This window comes from Scyliorhinus canicula, chromosome 5 (assembly GCF_902713615.1).
Source record: "Scyliorhinus canicula chromosome 5, sScyCan1.1, whole genome shotgun sequence".
NCBI lineage: Eukaryota > Metazoa > Chordata > Chondrichthyes > Carcharhiniformes > Scyliorhinidae > Scyliorhinus > Scyliorhinus canicula.
In genome coordinates, this window is record NC_052150.1 from 212,747,955 (window position 1) to 212,772,579 (window position 24,625).

Below are 24,625 nucleotides of genomic sequence, written 5' to 3' on the forward strand. Positions count from 1 at the left end.
ACTGGGATTCTTCCCAGGTGGGATGAAAACCCTTCTCTTTCTATGATGGCATTTTTAGATACTTGAAGTGGTTTGTGTGAAGTGACACAATGAGTGCAATTCAGCGGAAACATTTCCAAGTGTCATTTTGGGCGCTTTTGGCAGGGTGTTTCTCAACAGCCACTTTGGCGAGATCGCAGCCCGTATTCAACGGCACTGAGCCCCCGCGAGCTTCTCGCCATTACTGGCTGTCTCACTGTCTGATACGCATGGCTCGCACAGCAGCTTCTCGCCGCTAACAAGGCATTTTAAACGCTCCCTCACCACTCACTCCCAGTCAACACACAAGCATGGCAGCGCGCAGACCTGCTCCTCGCTTTGGGGATGCCGACCTGGCCTGGCTTCTCGACGCTGCAGAAAAGTGGGTGGGATATCCTGTTCTCCCGAGAGGGGTCTGAAAACCAGCAGCAGGGTCCGTAATGCCGCCTGGGAGGCAGCGGCTGTCTGTTCGAGCAGAATGACCAGGAGAAACGGCGTCCAACGCCAGAAAAAGATCAACGACCTCCACCAAGGTGCAAGGGTAAATTACCACCTCTCTCCTGGCATCAGTTACACCTGCCAACCCTTCACATTCCCAAGCCCAACCCCCCAGCAAGCAGTAAACACAACCTGCACATATTCTAGTTTGTTGACAGTATCAAAATACTACAGACAATGCAATGAGTTTACCAATCACTTGGGAATCAGAACACGCTCACAATTCCCCCCTCTCCCCCTCCTCCCCAAGTTGGAATGCCCACCTGCCCAGCCAAGCCCAGACCAGCCCAGTGGCGCACCGAAGACTAAACGAGACAAAAACAAATAAAAAATACAATCCCCCCCCCCACAATAGCCCCAGCAGCAGACCCGCTTCGGTGGAAAGGTGCTCAGAAGCAATACTAACGACTGGAAAAGGACACCGACACGGGGCACAGCAGAAGAAAGAGAGAGAACACCCCACCCCTTCTCCAGCACTGCTAATCTGCCGGGATCCAGGCTGTAGAAGCGAGATGTGTGGCAAATAAACAATACCACCTCCCCCTCGCCCCGCCCCCCCTCCCCTTGCCCCGCTGCCGCAGCCCCCACAGTGGATCTGCATCAGTGGAAAGCCACTTGGTAAGCAAACCACTAGAAGGTCACACCAACCTGGAGCAGAGCGGAGGAGGGAGAGAGAATGGAAACCACCACCCCCTCTCCAGCAATGGCAACGTCGTCCAGCGACTCCAAAGCCAATTGGGCAGGAGGAGCTGCAACTGGCAAAAAGATAATCCGCAGTTACATGGTATCCATCATACAATTCCCCCCGATAAAAGGAAAACAAGGAACACCAGTGGCCCACATGGCTCCCATTATGGGAGCAGCAGATGGTTACTGAACATATAAAGTGACCGGTAGACCATGAAAGTGTCCCGGCTCAACCTCCGGGCTGCACTGTCGAGCCGTGCCGCCGCCAGCCTCTCCTGCAGTATCAGCTTCTGATCTACCATATCACCCTGTCCGAGGACCGGGACACAGGAACACAGGGGGCAGTAATGGCGACCCACCAGTCCAGAACAGAATACACAGTCAACACTCAAAACAGGTCTTCAAAAACATCCACTAACTGCTGGAGGAAGCTCTCCTGCATCCTCAGCCCAGTAGAAGGCCCGCCAAATTCCTCCACTCGCCACACTCCAGGTAAAAGAGACCGAAAGACAACTACCTTCTTTCTTCCTTTCCTCCACCCAGAAAGCAGTAAGTAAGCCCATGGGGGAAGAGGCAGTAGGCAAGCAGAAAAGGCAGCACCAAGCAGCAAACAAACTCTCAGCTACAGCAGCCTCCAGGCATCTGCAGCCCCCAGCAGGAGCAAGCAGCAAACACAACCTGCAGCTGGGAAGTGCTCTCACAACTAACAAGGCCAATTCCTCATTAGCAGTAGCCTTCAGCTGTGAAGCTGGTCACTGTCATAGGGAGTGGATTGCTGCATGCCAGAAAATGGACATGGCTACTCACCTCCTCACTCCCCCTCGGAGGCCATTGCACCAGCTTCACGTTTTTAAAAAGGAGTACTAAACGACGCCCACATGATTTCTCGCTGGAGCGTCGTTTAGTAATTCCAGGGAGGCCGCTGCATTTGACTTAAATCTTGCTAATGATATTCAAGTGAATGCTCATATGGGTTAATGATATTCTCGCCATTTTGGGGGGCGCGATCTAGAATTCGCCATCGGGAGCTGGCGGGTGATTTCGATTTTGGCATTTCCCACTATTCACCACCGATACGCTCAGGTCCGCGCCGGGTGCAAAGCAATGGGTGAATTGTGCCCGATAATTTATATAATTGGAAAGTGATTCGGGCCTACCATTCTTCATGTACTCTCCAAATCCTCGCACATGAGATTCATACATATTCCAGCAGCCAAATTGCCATTATGTGTCTACCATATCCCAGCTGACTGATACATATAGATATAAGGTAGGCCCGCCAATCCAGAAAAGAAAAACCTTCAAAGCAGATGTTTTGAAATGAAATGAAATCCAACGTATAGATTTAGGAACATTTAAACAATCTTTTGAATGTGCTAACTACTTCACGCGTCTTTTGGACGTGACATTAAACCAGGGCCTCCGTTACAGGTGGACATAAAAGACAGCTCAGATGGGACTTTCACCCTGTCTTGTCTCACATTTCTCCCTCGGCCAGAATCATGTAGAACAAGTCATTAACCGCTCAGTCATGCCCTTGCTATCTGATGTCATGGATCTATCTCTTGCTCTGTTTACCCTTCCAGAAGTGGTTAATTGACGACAAGTGCGAGTCTTCTTTCTTTCACAATTGATGGTTTTTGCACGTAAAATATACTGAGTTGAGGGAAGAGTTAATTACCGGAGGATTATTACTATCAACTGAGAGAACAGACATCCTATTTCCACTGGCAAGAGGATCAGTAACCAGAGGACACGGTTTGAGGATAATTCACTAAAGAGCTAAAGAGGGAAATGAGTTTTTTTCAGAGTGAGTGGTTTGATTTGGAACACACTCTATCTAAAGGTTGAAGCAGATCCAGTCGCAACTTTAAAAAAAAGGATGTAGAAATGCTTGATCAGGGAAATATTAGCAGAGGTATGGGGAAAGAGCAGGGCAGCATGAGTAATGGCCACAATGGGCCGAATGGCCTCCTGTGCTGTATGCTTCTGCGATTGGTCTGCAGTGACCCTGGGTTTGGAGCTGACTGCTATCAGATGACTCTTGCTGGAACAGGTACGTGTGTGAGGACAAAATCCCCACTTTTGAAGAGCTGACTGATACTGCTTGAACTCACATGAACTATCTGTTACAAGCTTCTGTAGGACCTTTCGCAATATTGGCCTCTTGTCTTCAGCAAAGGAAGAAAAGTGCAGATGAAAGGAGAATAAATTATTTTGGCTTGTTCCGAATCAGAATGCAATTATTCCATTTGATTCATCACAAACGTACATTTGTTAGGAAATGTCAATATTGGATAGTTTTTTTTAAAAATCTCACCTTCTTCAGCATAAAGCAACAGTCTCCTGTAATGGAACAATGGCATGTGGCACTTATATTAACTTTTTATTTATTGGCGTTTAGTTGAAATTGCTTGACGTATTTGTGGTTAGAGCTTAATGACCTCTCTTGTCAGCCTGTATTCTTCTTATGCCTGTCCAATCTAGGAAGATTAGATGTGAGCGAACAATGTTTTGAAAAGTCCGACATGATTGCCTATGTTAAGTAAACCGTGTCAGGGACGTTTATCCTCTGAAAGGTTGTACATTTACCAAGGGTTATCAAGTAGGCTGAAGGAGTGGCTTGCTGCCCTCTCACCCCACTTGAACAGAGAAAAAAACACACCATTGTATCTTCCACAATAAAGGAAATTTCTAATTCTCTTGTAAGCATCAATGCATGGCCACCATGAGGCATATCAGTACATTTAGCTCGCTAGTGGTAACAAATAACAATGATGCACACTTGAATAAAGTAAGGCCAATGTAATGTAATGTAAAATATTTACAAGTGAAATTTAACTGTGAGAAACAATCGCGCCGCCTTTGTGCTCTCACGTTGCATGATAACAGCAGTGAGATTGGGCAAAACAGTTAAGGCCATGATTCAGAGCCTCTCTGTTTTGCCCACCCATACCCACTGCATTGTCAGCTGTCACCAGGTTTCACCAGTGCAAAGTTTCCCCTCCCGCAAATCGCACAGGCTTTCTCTGAAACCACCAGCACTTCGGATTTTAATTATAATCGCATGGGAAAAAGAGAGCGAGAGCGTAAGGAACACATCGTTCCGGTTACAATGTCAGGGACAGAGTGCCGTTGACAGAATTCTAGTCATCGTGTGTTTTTAGTTCAAAGCAGAAGTTTCGAAATGCTTAAATCGCTGAATGTAATATTTAACCCAGGAAGGCACTCAATCCGCAAGAATTATGAAGACAAAAAGTTGCGGGGCAATTTGACAGGCTGACAGCGGGGAGGGCGGTCGGGCAACTGCGTAGGGCAAGAGGGGTGCAATACGAGTATGGGGAGAAGGCGAGACACATGGGTGGCGCACCAGCTGCAGAGGCAGGCTGCGTCCAGGGAAATATTGAAGATCTGGACTGGGGCTGGGGATGTGGTGTCAGAGCCAGGGAAGATAAATGAGGCATTCAGATAGAATATTACCAGGGACTTAGAACATAGAACATAGAACAGTACAGCACAGAACAGGCCCTTCAGCCCTCGATGTTGTGCCGAGCAATGATCACCCTACTTAAACCCACGTAACCTGTATACCCGTAACCCAACAATCCCCCCATTAACCTTACACTACGGGCAATTTAGCATGGCCAATCCACCTAACCCGCACATCTTTGGACTGTGGGAGGAAACCGGAGCACCCGGAGGAAACCCACGCACACACGGGGAGGACGTGCAGACTCCACACAGACAGTGACCCAGCCGGGAATCGAACCTGGGACCCTGGAGCTGTGAAGCATTGATGCTAACCACCATGCTACCGTGAGGCCCCTTTATGAGGCAGATCCAGGAGGAGAGGAAGGGGACATGTGGGGGGTTTCTGGATGAGCTGGAATTTCCCCAGGTGGAGGAAGCAAAGAGGCGGGCATTGGAGGAGCCTCTTCTGGGGCTGAGGGAGATGCTGGATAGTATCAGGGGTATGAAGTCGGGCAAGGCCCCTGGGCTGGATGGGTACCCAGAAGAATTTTATAAGGAATTTGTGACGGACCTGGCACCACACTGTTGGGGGCGTTTAATGAAGCACTGAAAAAGGGGGCGTTGCCGGAGACGATGAAGCAGGCAGTAATCACACTAATCCCCCAAAAAAGAGAAGAATCCGGTGGAATGTGGGTCATATAGACCCATATCACTATTGAACACGGATGTGAAAGTATTGGCTAAGTTGTTGGCGGGGAAGATGGAGGATTGTGTCCTGGGGTTGGTTGCAGAAGATAAAACAGAAGATAAACCACCGGAGGTGGTGGTGTCCATGGACGCGGAGAAAGCATGTGATTGGGTGGAGTGGCGGTATTTGTTCGAAGTTTTGGGTTTGGGCCGAGATTTGTGGCATGGGTGCGGTTGCTGTATGTGGCGCCAAGAGTGAGGGTCAGGACGAATCATATGGGCTCACGAAGCTTTGACTTAAACAAGGGTATGAGGCAGGGGTGCCCGCTGTCGCCACCGCTGTTTGCGCTGGCCATAGAGCCATTGGCGATGGCTCTCAGGGGGTCGGCAGAGTGGCAGGGGATAATGAGGGGACAGAGGGAGCATCGGGGGTTGCTCTCTGCCGATGACCTCTTGCTGTATGTTTCAGATCCATTGGAGAGTATGGGAAGGTATTCCCGGTGAATGAGCTGGCACAGTGGGCTAATTTAAGGGGGAATGGCATTTACGGTAGCGAGGGATAGGTTTAGGTACTTGGGGATTCAGGTAGTGCGGGAATGGACGGGGCTCCATAAGTGGAACTTAACAAAGCTGGTGGAGGATCTTAAGAGGTGGGATACACTGCACTTAATGTTGGCGGGGAGGGTCCAAGTGGTGAAAATGAATATTCTGCAGGGATTCTTGTTTATCTTTCAGGCTCTCCCGATCTTTATACCAAAGGCCTGTTTTTGAAAAATGGACACGATCATCTCGGACTTTGTATGGACGGGGAAGGTGCCGAGGGTGTGGAGGACCCTGCTACGGAGGCAGAGGCAGCAGCGTTTGGCGTTGCCAAACTTGCTTCATTATTATTGGGCAGCAAATGTGGACAAGGTGCGGCGGTGGTGGAAAGGAGAAGGGGTAGAGTGGGTTAGGATGGAGGAGAAATCTTGTAAGGGGTCTAGTTTGAGGGCTATGGTGATGGCAGCATTGCCAATGGCTCCAAGTAGGTATTCAGGGAGCCCAGTGGTGCAGTCCACGGTGAAGAAATGGAATCAGCTGAGGAGGCATTTTAGGATGGAAGGGATGCCGGTGCTAACGCCGCTGTGCGAGAATCATGGGTTAGAGCTGGGGGAGGTGGATAGTGTATACAGGAGGTGGAGGGAAGTGGGGCTGGTCAAGGTGAGGGATTTGTATTTGGAGGAAGGGTTCGCCAGTCTGGAGGAGCTAAGGGAGAGGGTAGAGCTGCTAGGGGTAGTGAGTTCAGGTATCTACAGGTTAGGGACTTTGCACGAAAGGTCTGGAAGGGGTTCCCTAGATTGCCGGAATATACCCTGCTGGAGCGACTGCTGCTTCTGGATGTGGAAGGGGAGGGAAGAATTGGGGATATATATAAATGGCTGGGGGAGCAGGGAAGCGAGCTGTTGGTGAAGATGAAAAATGAAAATCGCTTATTGTCACGAGTAGGCTTCAATGAAGTTACTGTGAAAAGCCCCTAGTCGCCACATTCAGGCGCCTGTTCGGGGAGGCTGTTACGGGATTCGAACTGTGCTGCTGGCCTGCCTTGGTCTGCTTTCAAAGCCAGCGATTTAGCCCAGTGTGCTAACCAGCCCCTTAAGATCAAGGAGTAATGGGAAGCGGAGTTGGAAATGGAGATTGGTTGGGGAGTATGGGAGTGAGGCACTGAGAAGGGTAAACGGGACCTCCTCTTGTGCAAGGATGAGCCTGACACAGTTTAAGGTGGTGCACACGGTGCATATGACTCAGGCAAGAATGAGTGGGTTCTTTCAGGGGGTAGTAGATGAGTGTGAGAGGTATGGGCAGGGGCCAGCGAATCATGCACTGGAGTTGTGAAAAATTGGGAAGATTCTGGGCGGGAGTGGTCTTAGCCAGGATAGTGGAAGAGGGAGTGGACCCGGACCGTTTGGTGGTGATATCTGGGGTTTCACAGAAGCCGGAGCCTATGGAGAGGAGGAAGGCCGATGTCTTGGCCTTCGCCTCTCTGATTGCATGGCGACAAATTTTGCTGGAGTGGCGGTTGGCTTCGCAACCGGGGGTTTGGTTGGGTGACCTGTATCACTTCCTGCGGTTAGAGAAGATAAAGTATGAGTTAAGGGGCTCAGCAGGAGAGTTTGAGAAAAGGTGAGGAATGTTTGTGGCCGTGTTTGAGGGGCTGTTCGTCGCGGGGGGGTGAAAAAGGAGAAAAATGGGGGTGGGGGGGTGAAAAAGGAGAAGAATCTGTACAAACTGTATAGTTGATTGTTAGGAAGAATGTTTCCCAGGGTGTTTTTTGCTGAAACCTACTTTGATACAAGTTTGAATAAAATGCGTTTTAAAAAAAAGAACTATGAAGCTAATTAAGACAGATAAAGGAAATATTCTGTGAACTTTATGTATGCAAGCTGAATCCAAAGCTGTCCAAATGAAGCATGTGTCCAGGTGTGTGTATATATATATACGCAGATGTGCCCTACTTTGGGTTCAGTTCTGTTTGTTGTAGTTCTTGCTGGCAGTTTACAGCATGATGTGAAGAGGAAAACTGATTAACTTACTTTTCTTCAAATGGTTCAGTGACTTTTATCTGGTGTGTAGTTGACCTTTGCCAAACGCAAGGTCCTGGATTCGACAGGTATGAATTAGCTGGGGTTAGTGTTAAGTGATGGTTAGACTCTGTGAGCCACATTTTGCCATCATAAGGCAGGGCAGACCCATGTCAGATAGAGTGAAAAGTGACAGGGGAACCCGACTCCGGGATTTGTGACCCATTCTTCCTCTGCTATTTTCAAGGTCTCATGATAAGGTTGTGGTCCATTAAACTGTATACAGCAATCCCAATGCCAGCAGCTCCATTTTGGGGGTGTTTATTTCATGGAGTCAGGCTGGCTTCAGAAAGTTTCTGAAGGTGATATGGCTCACGCCCAGTCAGAGGGGTTCTGAACCAGGGGTGCGTCTATCCTGGAGTCAGGACCTTTTGTGACCCATTAAATTGACCATCATTCTGAAAGTGTTCACGTGCATTAGCATAATTTCTCCAGTGGATAAAGTTCTCTTCTGTATTCAACACAATGGAGATTCAGACGTTAATGTGTCAATTGGATACTGTGCTTTGATCTTTGAAAGCCTGGTCAGATATTTACCCTTTGAAAGAATAGGGTAGATGGCCATCATCAAACTACTGCAACTCTTTTAATCTCGTCAGCTCTTAAAGGTTTTATTCACATTGTTGTGTGATAGAATATCATTATGAATGCTTAACTGAGCTTCAAACACCACTAATGGATCCTGCTCAGCGGGGATTGTTGATGCAACTGCCAACGGGGCTGTGAGCTCTGTTTTGATTGACAATGTTAACAGAATAGCACTAAAATTAGGAGCAGTTGTTGGCCATTTGGCCCCTTGACCCTGCTTCACCATTTGTTTAATATCATGTTTGATCTAATCGCGGCCTCAATTCCAATTTCTCGTCAATACTGCCCCCCCCCCCCCCCCCCCCCCCACCACACACACACACACACACACACACACCCTCCGAGTCCCTAGTCAACCAAAACTCTATCTAACTTAGCCTTGAATATATGACCCAGCCTCCACTGCTCTGGGAGGAAGAGACTGCCGCAAACTAACAGCCCAGATGTTTTTGCCATAGGTCTATAACTAGTGCCTTAAACTTAAAAAAGGGCAATTATAATGGTATGAGGGAGGAGTTGTCTAAGGTGAACTGGGTAAACAAACTAACATGCAGGTCAGTCGATGATCAGTGGCAGATATTCAAACAACTGGCCCAGCAGGAGTTTATCCCAATCAAAAATTGGGGTTCCACGAGAAAGAGGCAAGATCCATGGTTAACAAAGGCAGTCAAGGATAATGTTAACTTAGTGGAGGGAGCGTCGGTGTGGGCTCCAATTTGTGGCAATCACCGGTTTGTCCCGGGGAGGTTGGATGAGGGGTTTTGGAGGTGGCACAGAGCAGGGATTGAGAGGCTGGGGGACCTGTTTATCGATGGGAGCTTTCCCTGTTTCGAGGATTTGGAGGAGTTTGAACTGCCGGATGGGAATGGGTTTTGCTATCTGCAGCTGAGAGACTTTGTATGAAGGCAGGTTGCGACCTTTCCTCTTCTACCGCCACAGGGGATACAGGATACGGTAGTTTCAAAATCGGGAGTGGGGGAAGGGAGGGTCTCGGAAATTTATAAAGAACTCATGGAGTGGTAGTGAACCCAGATAGAGGAGGTAAAGCGCAAGTGGGAAGATGAGCTGATAAGGAGCTAGATGCAGGTCTGTGGGAGCATGCTCTGAGTAGAGTCAACACATCCTCATCATGTGCCAGGTTCAGCCTGACGCAATTCAAGGTGGTTCACCAGGCACATATGACGGTGGCCCGGATGAGCAGGTTTTATGGGGTCGAGGACGGTGTGTAGGAGGGCCCGTAAACCATGTCCACATGTTTTAGGCACACCCGAAGCTTAGGGGATTCTGGCAGAGATTTTCCGATGTCATGTCCACGGTGCTAAAAACGAGGGTGGCCCCGAGTCCAGAGGTGGAGATCTTTGGGGTGTCAGAAGATCCGGGAGTCCAGGGGGCCAGAGAGGCTGACATTTGGGCCTTTGCCTCCTTGGTAGCCTGGAGATGTGGGGAGAGGGGAAGGGGGAAGCAAATGGGAGAAAAGGAAAGGGGGATAAGATGGGGGGGGGGGGGGGGGGCGGTGGAATATATATATAAGGAAAGACAAGAAATAAAGAAAAGGTAAAAGACAGTTAAAATGAAATGGGATGAAAACAAAGGGGTCAAGGTGGGCTCAAGCTAATCATCTGAAGTTGCTGAATTCGATGTTGAGACCGGAAGGCTGTAGCGTGCCTAACCGGAAGATGAGATGTTGTTCCTCCAGTTTTGCGTTGAGCTTCACTGGAACCTTTTCTCCCCTTTACTTCTCCCTTCCCCTCCCCCCACATCTACATCTGTCACAGCTTACCCTCTGATGTTAGTTTCTGTTTGGCCTTTCACACCTTTTGTTCGCTCTGGGGACTGTCATTACCACTCTGTTTCCTGGGTTTCTGTGGCTATGACTCATCTTTCGTTCTCACTCCACAGTGTAAATATTTCCCACTTTCACTGTCTTTTAGCATTTGACAACGGGTCATCTGGACTCGAAACATTAGCTCTTTTCTCTCCCTACAGATGCTGCCAGACCTGCTGAGATTTTCTTTTTGGTGGTAGATCAAAGGATTGGGAAGTTTTTAGGATCCAACAGATAAAGACTAAAAAGCTCATAAAAAGAGAGAAAATGAATTTTGAGAGAGAACTTGCATGCAGTATAAAGACAAACAGTATGAGTTTCTATGAATATATAAATAGGCAGCGGGTGGCAAAGGTAAATGCGGAACCTCTACTGAACGAGGCTGGTGAATTAATAACAGCAAACAAAGAAATGATGGATATGCTAAATATATTTTTTGTATCAAGTCTTCACCGTGGATGACATTGCAAATATCCCAAGATATCTGATGGGCTGATTTCAAATAACATGGTAGAACTTACAAAAATCCCAATCACAAGGGAGAGAGTATTCGAGAAACTCAAGAGGCGAAAGGCAGACAAGTCACCAGGACCCAATGAGCTGCACGTTAGGGTTTTAATGGAAGTGGCTGTAGAGATAGTGGACCCAGCGTTTGGAATTTTTCGTAACTCGCTAAATTCCGGGAGGGTACCGGAAGAGTAGAATCCCAATGTGACTCCCTTCTTCAAAAAGGCAGAAGGCAGGGGACTACAGGCCAGTTAGTTTAACATCTATTATTGACAAGACGCTGGAGTCAGTAATCGAGGAAGAAATAGCAAATCATTTAGGAAAACTGAAAATAATTAAACCTAGTCAACATGGTTTTACTAAGTTAAATTGTGTTTGACTAATTTGTTTGAATTATTTGAGGATGTAACAGGGAGTAGATAAAGGGGAACCTGTAGATGTAGTGTATATAGATTTCGAAAAGGCAATTGACAAAGTGCTGCATAAGAGGCTGGTGCATAAAATAAAAATATATTTATTTGGAGGAAGTGTTTTAGTGTGGATTGAAATCTGGCTGTCACATAGAAAAACAGAGAGTTGAAAAAATGGTTCACTTTCAGAGTGGAAAGATGTAATTCGTGAATTGTTCTGCAATTGTTCATTCTTTGCACTAATGACCTGGAGGAAGGAAAAATCTAAGGTTTCTAAATTTGCTGATGATACAAAAATAGGTGGAAGGAAATGATGTGATGAGGATATTGTGATTCTGCAACAGGATATAGATAGATTGGGTGACTGGAAAAAATCCTGGCAAATGTCGGGGGGGAAGTGTGAGGTCATGCACTTCGGTCGGAGGAATCAACAGGCAGATTATTAACTTTTTTTTATTTGTTCCTGTGGGCATCGGGGTCTATGGCAGAATTTGTTGCCCAACCCTAAATGCCCTTGAGGGGGCAGTTAAGAATAAACCACATTGCTGTGTGTCTAGAGTCACATGTTGGCCAGACCAGATACGGATGGCAGATTTTCTTCTGTGAACTTTAGTGACATTGGTGAACCAGATCGGTTTTTATGACAATTGACAATGGTTTAATGGTCATCGTTCGACTTTTAATCCCAGATATTTATTGAATTCAAATTTCACCATCAGCAGTGGCGGGATTTGAATCTGGGTCCCCAGAGCATTACTCTGGGTCTCTGGTTTACTAGTCCAGTGGCAGTACCACTATGCCACCACCTCCCCAATGGAGAGAGACTGCAGGTGAGTGAGGTAGAGGGATCTAAGTGTTCTCGTGCATGAATCTCAAAATGTTAACAGGGAGGTCCAACAAGTAATTAAGAAAGCAAGTAGCATTTTGGCCTTTATTGCAAAGGGTGGAGTTTAAAAATAAGGAGGTTGTGTTTCAATTGTACTGAGTGTTGGTGAGGCCTCACCTGGAATACTGCGTACAATTTTGATCCTTTTACCTCCAAAAGGTTAGTGTAACATTGGAGGCAGTCCAAAGGGGATTCACCAGGCTAATACCTGAGATGAGAGGGTTGTCCTATCAAGAGAGACTAAGTAATCTGGGTGTGTATTCCTTGGAATTTAGAGGAGTGAGGGATGACCATAATCAAACACATCCTGAGGGGTCTTGATAGGGTAGATGGTGAGATGTTTTCCCGAGTGGGAGAGTCTTGAACAAGGGGGCATAGCTACAAGATAACGGGCCAGGTCATTTAAATCTGAGGTGCGTAGAAATTACTTCTCACAGAGGATACTGAATCTCCGGAATTCTCTGCCCCGGAGGGTGGTGGAGACTGTATCAATAGAAGCATTTGAAGTGGAGGTGGATAAATATTTGATAGATCAAGGAATAGAGGGATATGGGGAAGTGGCAAAGAAAAGGATGTTTAGTCCGGCATAGATCAGCCATGATCGTATTGAATGGTGGGGCAGGCTTGAAGAGCCTGGTGGCCTACTCCTGCTTCTATTTCTTGTGTTCTTGTCTGTTGATTTGATTTGATTTATTGTCACATGTACCGAAGTACAGTGAAAAGTATTTTTCTGCGGCCAATGGAACGTACACAGTACGTACATAGTAGACAAAAAAATAATAATCGACAGAGTACATTGACAAATGGTACATCGACAAACAGTGATTGGTTACAGTGTGGAACAAGGGGCCAAACAAAGCAAATACATGAGCAAGAGCAGCATAGGGCATTGTGAATAGTGTTCTTACAGGAAACAGATCAGTCCGAGGGGGAGTCATTCAGGAGTCTAGTCGCTGTGGGGAAGTCTGAGGAGTCTAGCTTTGGGGAAGAAGCTGTTCCTATGTCTGGATGTGCAGGTTTTCTACTATGAAGATGTACACAAAGTAACTGTTCAACACTTCCACCATTTCTTTGTTTTCCATTATTCATTTCCCAGTCTCACCCTCTAAGAAACCACATTCACTTTGGTTACCCTTTTTCTTTTCAAATACTGGTAGAAACTGTTACCTTCCAGATGTTATGCAACAGAGACCTTAAGTATTTTTAAACAAAACAATGTTTATTCTATGAATTCAGTTCACATTTTACAAACACACAGTAAACATTTTATCAACTACCAACACAACTACCCCCCACAGATACAGTACTCTATATGTAATCCTTCATAACTTTCCTAACAACATCCATAAGCCAAACCCCCTTTTTAACAAAGCAGTAGGCATCAATTCTTTACACAAGACAGTTATCACTTTTAAATTATCAAGTGATCTGGACACCTTTTAACATACAGAGAGAGAGAGACAAAATGAATCTTCCCTGTCTGAATTCAGCTTTCAACTGCCTAAAACGAAAGCAAAACACAAACCCACAAACAGCTTCCAGCTCAAAACGAAAGTAAAAGCCAGAGACACAGCCCAGCTCCACCCACACAATGGCATCACTGCAGCTGTTTGATAAACACCCATTTCTTAAAGGTACACTCCCATGACACAAGTGCCTTTATCTCCATTAGAGAATCAAATGGCTTTTTACAGCAATCTCATACTTGCATTACTCAGGCTAGCTTTTAATTCCAGATTTATTAATCAATTTAATTCAAATTCCACCAGCTGCCATGGTGGGATTTGAACCCATGGCCAAGCGCATCAGCCTGAGCCTCTGGATTACCAGTCCAATAAAATAGCCACCATGCAACCATCCTCCTTGGACAGTTGCAGGCCTGATAATGCTAGTAGTTTCTTTGTGTGCTGTAACATTCTGCCATTATAAAGGGTTGAGGAATTAGAAATGGTTTTGTCCCATTAAAAATAAAAAATGGTTTTGTCCTTTCCACGGTGTAAATTCAGTCAAATCCAAGTTTTATTTGTGTTCATCCTCATTTCCATTTGTCCTGAATAACACACCTGCCATTTGATGATGTCACTCCTATTTATAATAAACATTATCCCCAGTATATATGTGGTCTCCAATTATATATCTCCAGTTATCAGAATGATGAAATACTGAACTGTTGACAACAACCGTACGGCATTTTAAGTGGCGAAACCTGAGGTAATTTAAGGTTGAGTATATGCCATCTTCCCTTGGAGCCTGAGAACGGATGGAGGGAGAGGTTGTTGAAGTGGACATTGGATTTCCCTGCTTTTTACAGTAAGGCCAATGTTACAGAGTTTGGATAGCTCTGTGAGCCGCCATGCTTGTGATTGCTCCAGAGTATTGGAAGCATCTGTCCTGGATTGTGCTGGCTTTAGCCTGTAGCTTGAAGTTCATTCCAGTTTATTGTGAGACTGCAGAATCACTGCTTTGAAATATTGTGTTAGACACTTGAGATGTAAGGTAGCGTGTGTCAGTGAGATTCGCAAAAAAAGCTGCTTATTTCTGCTGGGGATGCATTACTGATGCTTTGAAATATGTATTATAAACTTGATGTGCAATGTTTCTACATAAGATCACCAGACTTTAAGACTTAGTATGGCTGTATTTATATACTTTAAAAAAATAAATTTAGAATACCCAATTTATTTTTTCCAATACGGGGCAATTTAGCGTGGCCAATCCACCTACCCTGCACATCTTTTGAGCTGTGGGGGTGAGACCCGCGCAAACACAGGGGATGTGCAAACTTCACACGGACAGTGACCCGGGGCCGGGATCGAACCTGGGACCTCAGCACTGTGAGGCAACAGTGCTAGCCACATGCTGCCCTGGCTGTATTTCTATCATGTATTGTTCTTATGATGAGAGAGTAATTCCACTGCTTTAAAGTGGGGTACCTTGCTTGGAGGACATGGGATTGGAGATGGGCTCAAGGATGAGTACGTATTATTTGAACTCTACTCCATTTGAGTGCAGTGATTTTCCTTTTGGTAGATGATGTCCAGACTGCTGTCTCCCATTACCTAATGCATTGCGTAGCTCATTGATTGAGGTGCAGTCAGCTTTCTTATTGTGCAGGCAGTTTTCACTAGCCAATGCAGATTATACATATCAAATACAATGTATTATACAGTAACTGAATAAGTAGCAGGTCAGTCATTATCCAATTCAGATAGCGTATATAATGCTTTAGACTAGTGCAGAGTGGTTGAAATGCAAGAACCTCTCATTATATCTAGTATATGTAAAAATAAAATGTAATATATAGTACGTGACTAAGATGCAGACGGCTTTCGTTCAATATCTTGTACATTGTGTATATTTCCAATGCACGATTCTTTACAAATGCAATATGATATATGTTTAACATAATGTGCATATATACCTAATACCAAATTGGTATGTATACTTAATACCTTCTGTAAATTTATATTTTACATATATATATGTATGTGCATATCTAATTCAGTATGTATATCTAAATGAGTTTTTACCTAATGCATTTACCTAATGCAGTATTTGTATGCTTACTTAAATAAAATGGCCACATGCAGAAAGACTGTTGCAGCGTTTTGCAGCCTCGAGATCATGACTTCAGATTGCATCTTGGCAAGTTGTAAAATTGACTTTTAAAATCCCTACAGTGCAGAAGGCAGTCGTTCGGCCCATTGAGTCTGCACCGACCCTCCTACACAAACTCACTAAGGGGCTATTGAGGAGAAACTGCTTGTTGCAGAGGGTGGTGAATTTGTAGCGCCCACTGCCCCATGGTGCGGTGGAGTCTGAATCATTGGGTGGTTTCAAGAAAGGGATAGATATATTTCTGATTTTAAAAAAGGGTTTAAGGGATATGGAGGACAGGCAGGGAGGATTTGAGACCAGAAAAAGCTTTGACAAAAGGGTCATCTGGACTTGAACGTTAGCTCTTTTCTCTCCTTTTCAGATGCTGAGATTTTCCAGCATTTTCTCTTTTTGCTTCAGATTCCAGCATCTGCAGTAATTTGCTTTTACCCAAAGCTGGAATTGAACCTGAGTCCCTGGCACTGGGAGGCAGCAGTGCTAACCATTGTGCCACGTGCCGTGCCGCTCCTGTAAAATACATTGGATAATTTGTGAGCTAGGATGAAATAAAAATCTACCATCCCTACCTCCTGACTCAAAATGTTCTCAGGGCAACCAAGGTTTAACTCGTTTAATGGTTGACCGGGTGTAAAGGTCAGCCCCAGCTTTTGGCCAAAAAAATCATTTACTTTTCGTATATCTCATGTATAAGTCGACCCCTGGCTTTATTGGTCAAAAAAACATCCAAATTCTTTGAACTTACCACTCGCTCGCCGCTGAGGTCAAACACACCCTGGTGCAGACTTACTCATTGATAGAATCGTAGGATAGCAAACCATCCCAGGCAGTTGCTCAGCTCCTCGTGTCTGCACACATCAACACGTGCTGTCGGCTACCACTTCACTGGTGCATGCTGCTTTCCCACCAATACAGCAACATGATGTCAAGAAGGAACAGATACACAGCCCCGTTGAAGTTGCCGAGATTGATTTGATGTGATTTAGGTTTGTTGTCACGTGTACCGAGGTACAGTGAAAAGTATTGTTCTGCGTACAGACCAGGCATATACATAGAGCAGACAGATAATGGTGCAGCAGCTGGCGAATTCAAGATATTGGAGAAGAACGTTAGACATTGGGGGTAGGTCGCTCTGCAGCTTAAGCTGATGCGTCAGAATAAACCTACAGAGGGATGCCTCGCATGTGGCTGCAGTTGCAATGTACGCAAATTAAAATCAGCAGGATGGACTCTCGGTTCCTCAAAGATCTGTTCAAATGTTTGCCCTGAAACAAGCAGGAAAATTAGGAATTTCAGAAAGCCAGCCCTGGATGGTGTACCAGGTTTATGAAGAGAAACACTTTGGTGCTGCGAAAACAAAAATACAAGCTTTCACAGCGTCTCCAACTTGATGATGGGCTTCTCGTATTTCAGTGGTTTATAATCAAATATGCACAAACAAATAGTTGGAGATGTATTGGGAGCATGGATGAGACTGCCATGAATTTTGTTACTATTTATTTATGAATAATAATAATCGCTTATTGTCACAAGTAGGCTTCAATGAAGTTACTGTGAAAAAGCCGCTAGTCGCAAGATTCTGGGGCATGTTGGGGGAGGCTGGTACGGGAATTGAACTCGCGTCTTGTTCTGCATTACAAGCCAGCTGTCTTAGCCCACTGTGCTAAACCAGCCCACACAAATAAAAATTCAATAGTACAAATACCTTTTGCCTCCTTTTGTGCCGCTATTGGTGGCAGAGTTGGTGGGAACAGCCTCTAACCTGGCAACTCTCCAATAGCCAGATGATGGAAGAGGATGGTGTCTTGTTATGCTCTAGGTGTAGCATAAGCAGCTTCCTTGTGGTGCATTTGACAAAGGAAGGTTCAGACTGGAGATAACTTCAACACGTTTATTAAACTATTTACACTTCTATTACTCGGGTTCGGCACTGCTGTTAATCCTTCGATAGCTACTCAGACTGACTAACCAGTCTGCTACAATACACGTGGTGGGAGTGATATTGAATCAACCCTATGTTTCTACTCACTGACTCTCCACTGGAAAGAGGCAGATCATGTATGCGGTGTCCTTTATATATGGGTTGGTGTAATGCCCTCCTGTGGTCGTGTCACCTCTGTGTGTATCGTGAATGCCCATTGGTCGTGTCCTATCTAACTGATCTATTGGTTGAGTGTCTGTGTGTCATGTCTCTGGTGCTCCCTCTAGTGTCTAGCTAGCTACATGTATTTACATTAACCCCTTGTGTATTTACAGTGATGCATATTACCACAGGTGGATTTCAAACCCTCAAAACTACTATTTGTGTAAAAGCCAACGCTTACTTTTTGGCTAAAGATTTAGTCTTAGAAACTTTTTTAAAAATAAATTTAGAGTACCCAATTCATTTTTTCCAATTAAGGGGCAATTTAGCATGGCCAATCCACCTACCTTGCACATCTTTGGGTTGTGGGGCAAAACCCACGCAAACACGGGGTGAATGTACAAACTCCACACGGACAGTGACCCAGAATCGAACCTGGGACCTTGGCACCATGAGGCAGCAATGCTAACCACTGCACCACCGTGCTGCTAGTCTTAGAAACTTGACCTTCACATGAGTATATATGGCAATACCAGCATCATTTGTTATCTGGGTTTGCCAACTCTGCTTAGTGGTATAATAAAAGCAAACTACTGCAGAAGCTGGAAATTTGAAATAAGAACTGAAAGTGCTGGAAAATTCAGCAGATCTGGCCACATCTGCGGCAAGAGAAACAGAGTTAATGTTTCAAGTCCAATGTGACTTTTTTTTTTCCTGAAGAACGTTATCTCTGTTTCTTACTCCGTAAATGCTACCAGATCTACTGCACTTTTTCAAGCACTTCCTGGTTAGATGTATTTCTGCAGGTTTTAACCACATGCTGTCCTGTCTCCAACCGCATTGACTCCATGATCCTGTCCTACAGAAAAACCATGTTCCGGGCACCACGGTGACACAGTGGTTAGCACTACTGCCTCACGCGCTGAGGTCCCAGGTTCAATCCCGGCTCTGGGAAACTGTCCATGTGGAGTTTACATGGGTTTCACCCCCACAACCGAAAGATGTGCAGAGTAGGTGGATTGGCCACGCTAAATTGCCCCTTAATTGGAAAAAATGAATTGGGTATGGTAAACTTATTTAAAAAAGAAAAACCATGTTCCCACACCAATTGGGAAACAAACATACTCTTCATTGGGTGATTACCAAAGAGCATAAGTAACAAATTAAACTAAGAAAACTCATCATTTCTTAAAATACTGCAATGAATTTAACCTGGGTTTCTTGCAGTAGTGTCTTGGAGATTGACTTTAACTTCTGGAAACTCCTGGAGGATCCTGTAGGGTTGGCAACCTAAAACACCAACAGGGCCGGCTCAAGGCACCGGCAACTCGGGCTGTTGCCCGGGGCGCCATGTGCTCGGGGGCGCCAGACTCGGGTCCCGCGCATGCGCAGTTGGTCCGGTGCCAACCAGCGCATGCGCGGTGGCCGCCAGCCCCCAGGGCGGCCCCCCGGCTCAGTCCGCCCCCACCCGCTCGGTCCGCCCCCCTCGGGTCCGCCCCCCCGCCCCGCCCTCGGGTCCGCCCGCCCCCCGCGTCCGCCCGCCCCCCGCGTCCGTCCGCCCCCCGCGTCCGTCCGCCCCCCCCGCGTGTTCGCCCCCCTCGGGTCCGCCCCTCCTCGGCCCTGCCCCCCTCGGGTCCGCCCCTCCTCGGCCCCGCCCCCCCCTCGGGTCCGCCCCTCCTCGGCCACCCCACACCGCCCCCCCCCCCACACCGCCCCCCCCTCCTCGGCCCCGGCCCCCACCCTCGGCCCCCCCCCCCGACCCCCCCCCCCCCCCCCGGCCCCGGCCCCCCCGAGGGCGCCGAAGTTCAGCTTGCCCGGGGCGCCAGCAACCCTAGAGCCGGCGCTGAACACCAATGCAGTGTTCATATCTGTGCATGTTTAAGGCAGCATTACGCATATACTTAATGCAGTATGCAATGCATTTAAAGGAGTGGACAATATATAAAGGCAGTTTAAAATGTATTTTATGCAATGTGCCATATTGCATGTTGTGTTATGCTTCTTCATGCAGCATAAGCTGCTTCCTTGATGTATACTCTGATAAAGGAAGGTTCAGACTTGGAGATAGGTTTAACACATTTATTGAACAGTTAACAATTCTCCTACTTGAGTTCGACCCTCCTGCTGATCCTGCTATAGTACCTCAATCTCACTAATCAGTCTGCTCTAATCCATGCGGTGGGTGTGATGCTTCCTGGTCTGCTCCTCCCTCTCTGAGTGTCGCCTATGGGAAGAGAAAGAGCATGTGTGCCCTGTTCTTTTATATGGGTTGCCCCCTTGTGATGGAGCCACCTCTGGGTTTCTTGACTGCCCATTGGTCGTGTCCTATTCTAAGTGTTCATTAGCTGTATGTCTGCATATCAACTCTGGTGCTCCCACTAGTGTTTACCTAGTTACAGTGTACCTGCATTAACCCTTTGTGTATTTACAGTGATGCATATCACGTATTGCATAGGTTAAATGGCTCAGAAACAGACTATTCAGCCAAACCAACCCATTTCGGTTTTGACCTGGCACGTGAGCCTCCTCCCATCTTTCCTCATCACCATCTACAGTATTCCCGTCTCCTCATATACTTAACTAGATTCCCCTTAATTGCAACTATACTATTTCCATTGTCCACTCCCTGTGACGCGAGTTCTGCAATCTCACCACTCTTTGGGTGAATGCATTTCCGTACATTTAATGTAGTGTATTTAATGTTCTGTGCAATATATTTAATGGAGTGTGAAATATATTTAATACAATACACAATATGCTTAATGCAGTGTGCAATGTAAATGCTTAATGCAGTGTGCAATGTATTTAGTGCACTGTATTTAATGCAGTTATCAGTGCGCTATTTAATGCAGTGTATAATGTATTTAATGCATTGCCATTAATGCAGTGTGCACTATTAAATGCAGTGTAATGTATTGAATGCACTGTATTAATTCAATGTACAATGTACTGAACGCACTTTATTTAATGTAGTGTGCAACATATTTAATGCACTGTTTAATGCAGTGTGCAATGTATTTAATGCACTGTATTTGATAGTGTGCAATGTATTTAATGCAGTATACAATGTATTTAATGCACTGTATTAATGCAGTGTGCAATATATTAAATGCACTGTTATTAATGCAGTGTGCAATGTATTTAATGCACTTATTAATGCAATGTGTAATGTATTTAATGCAGTCTTCATTGTATTGAGTGCACAGTGTACCTATCTGTACTGAGGCCCAGGTAAAGTCCCCCTCACGTTATGACTGCAGCAAATCGGGCTGTTCCAATATCGGTTTTGGGGGGGGGGGGGCTGCACGCACACCGTGTATTCGAATCTCCTTTCATAACGTTCGCGGATGCGAAAGGGCAAGAAAGCACATTAGGCCAAAAGGTATTTGACTGGCACCGAGTTACACAGACCAGCTTCCCTGCTTGGAGAGAGAGCGCGCGCTTCCCCCCCCCCCCCCCCCCCCAACACCCCTCTCCGTGTTCCCGGTGGGTGGGCTGCTCCGTTGTTAGGGCCGGACTCAGCCGGGAGGAATCGATCGCCGGGTTGGTCGGGAGTGGATCGGCGAGTGGAGGGAGGGAGGCCTGGGAGGGGGGAGGTAGCGTCCGCGCCGCTCAGACAGAAGCCGCCGCATACCCGCACAGACACACGAATTATACATTTTAATCGTCTCTTTTGTTTCCGCTCCCCCCCTTGTCGCCCTCTTCCTCTCTCTCCCACCCTAGGTACAAGGCTCGGCGGAAGGTATGCTGGAGAAGCTGGAGTTGGAGGATGAAGGTGAGATTCCTGACCCCCCCCCCCCCGGCAGCAGGCTGGGCCTGGGGAGTGGGGTTCATTCACACTCTCTTAAAGAATATGTTTGCTCCACAGATGAAAGTTGTTTAAAGCCACCCTCCCCTCCTCCTCCTCCTTTTGTTCTTTTTTTTAATAAATCTGTCCTTTTCCCATCCCATTATTTTCTCTCCTCTTCCCTCTTCCCACCCCATCACGCTCTCCTGCACACTTTTTTTTATTGTTTAATCTATAAATCACCATCTCCGCACCACATTAATGGGTGGTGTAGGGTATGTATTTATCATGTGTTGTTGGTTCAAGCTGTTTGTGTTATTTGACTGATGCCCATGTGTGAACTTGAGAGACCTGTATTTGGTACAAAGCTGTATTGGCACCCAGTGTGTGTGAAGGAGAGAGCTACTGCCAATTTTTAACCTAATCTCACTTAACTGTGTTTCTTCATTCTTCACCCCCCCCCCCCCCATTAATGTTTGATATTTCCCCTGCCCATTCACGTATCTAAACACCATTTGCTAAATATATGTCACTTAAGGTGTTTAATCAATACGTTTTTAATGAAATGTACAATTTCACTTGTTTCCTGAAGGTTTTGGTTAATGTATCTGGATGTGTGGCACCGGTGCTTGCTGCACACTAGACTCGGATTCCTGGTTTGATTCCCCGCTGGGTCGCTGTCTGTGCGGAGTCTGCATGTTCTCCCCGTGTCTGCGTGGGTTTCCTCTGGGTGCTCTTGTTTCCTCCCACAGTCCAAAGATGTGCAGTTGAGGTGGATTGGACATGCCAAATTGCCCTTATTGTCCAAAAAAGGTTAGATGGGGTTATTGGATTACGGGGCTACAGGGTGGAAGTGAGGCCTTAGAGTGGGTTGGTGCAGACTCGATGGGCCGAACGACCTCCTTCTGCACTGTGTGTTCTATGTTCAGGGATTTGCTGTTGTTCAACTGTTTGACTTTATGCTGAAATATTCAGTTGGTATTTGCTGTGTCCTGTGGCTAGTGATCTGGGATGTTTGAGTAAGAACTGTGAATTTTAATTGGAAGGAAAAAACGTGTTTATGTAAAGTGTAACCATTGATCGGCTAATTGTGTACTTTGCTTGGAAGGGGCCTTTCTCCTTTTCCCCCCGAAGCCGTGAAATTAAAGCAGATCATTGAGCAATAAGGTGTGAGCTAAAGTTTAAGAAAATGAAAAATTAAGATTCAGAAATAATTGCATGACACAGACTTTGCAGCTTGCCAGGGTAATCATTGCCTCTTGAGTTGGTCCCGAGAGGTAGACATTAAATGCTATGGCATTCAAAAGCATGACACCTGTTTTGCTGCATAAAGGTTGGATTAGTGCCAGATTTATTGTGTTTTTTAAAAAAACAATTTTTTTCAACGAAGGTTGGTCATGTATTGTTTTGTTAGAAATTTAGAGTACCCAATTATTTTTTCTCCAATTAAGGGGTAATTTAGCGTGGCCAATCCACCTAACATGCACATCTTTAGGTTGTGGGGGTGAAACCCACGCAGACATGGGGAGAATGTGCAAACTCCACACAGACAGAGATTGGTCATCTTTGGTTAGAAATTGGAAAGCCTAAAATGAAGAGATGGAAACCTTGAATAAAAGTTAGCTTTTGAACAAGAGTTTAGTTCAGGTTTCCATTGGCAATCTGCTTTTGTGCATGTGAATTGAATTCGAAGTTAAAATGTAATTGCAAAAGTCAATTTATTAGAATAAAAGCATTCTGTGTTGAACTTTAAAAAAAAAAAAATTGCATTTCAATATTTTAAATTCAGTTTTTTTTTGGTACTGTTTATTGTAGCTTAATACTTCCTTTCAACAATTCAAATTTGATAAACATGCAGCTGGTATGTCAATGTATTCTGTTCTGGAATTCTGTGGGCACATATGGCTGATTTGAACATGTTTACACTATCCGATTAATTATCCACTCTGCGGTATTGATCCAACAGAAATGAAATGCCTGACCATAGCTGAAGAGCAGTGGTTAATTTCTAAAATGTGCTGTATGAGGGAGAGAGACAATGCCTGACAGTCCAGTTACTGTCTTCACTTGCTCCTAAAACGTGTATTAAGTCTGAGCAATAATTCTTCCCATGAGGAGCAAATGTGAAATGATTTTGGTTTGTTAGGATCCTGTGCTTGGAGTTGACAAGAACATGTTCTTGGGAGAAAGTTAGCACAAAATAGCGATGGCAGACTAAAAGACTTATCAGAAGAGATTAGTGTGTTGTATAATAATAATCTTTATTATTGCCACAAGTAGGCTTACATTAACACTGCAATGAAGTTACTGTGAAAAGCCCCTAGTTGCCACACTCCAGCTCCTGTTTGGGTACACTGAGGGAGAATTCAGAATGTCCAATTCACCTAACAAGCACATCTTTCGGGACTGTGGGAGGAAACCGGAGCACCCGGAGGAAACCCGCGCAGACACTGGGAGAACGTGCAGACTCTGCACAGACAGTGACCCAGCGGGGAATCGAACCTGGGTTCCTGGGCGCTGAGAAGCAACAGTGCTAACCACTGTGCGTCCGTTTAGGAAATGTACTTTTTGTTCAGCCAGTTCTCCCTTGACCCATTCTGCAAAAAATGTTTCAATGGTCTTCTGGAGTGGGAATCAATCAAAATCATGATTTATTTCTCAACAGCAGGTATCAGTTACGCTACCTAAAATGTTGGATATTACAGACAGTTTTTTTTAAATAGCTGATTTGGAGCCATTCTGAGGGTTTTTGGAGTTGAGTGCTCTTTTCTGCTTTTATTCTCCTGAAAGTGCTGACTCATATTTGATTAAGGTTTCATAGGCACTTGGCTGCTATCCGATATTTCATCCCCAGGTGGCTCAATCTACGTGTGAAAGCCTGCATAGTATGTCCTAGCCTTATCTATCTCCTATTTTTTATTGGGATGCAGCTTCGAATTTCGCCT

At 45.7% G+C, this 24,625-nt stretch overlaps 1 protein-coding gene across 6 annotated transcripts in view; it reads left to right on the forward strand.

Annotated features, from left to right (window-relative positions):
- Nucleotides 1-24,625, forward strand: part of LOC119966551 (5'-AMP-activated protein kinase subunit gamma-2) — a 577,858-nt gene that overhangs the window by 445,306 nt on the left and 107,927 nt on the right. For 5 of the 6 annotated variants that reach the window (XM_038798441.1, XM_038798440.1, XM_038798439.1 and 2 more), the window contains one exon: nucleotides 21,617-21,668. In XM_038798441.1, the coding sequence (XP_038654369.1) occupies nucleotides 21,617-21,668 (52 nt within the window). Of the gene's footprint in view, nucleotides 1-21,257; nucleotides 21,276-21,616; nucleotides 21,669-24,625 lie in introns of those variants that run through there. The other variant, XM_038798443.1, reaches the window with a different exon arrangement.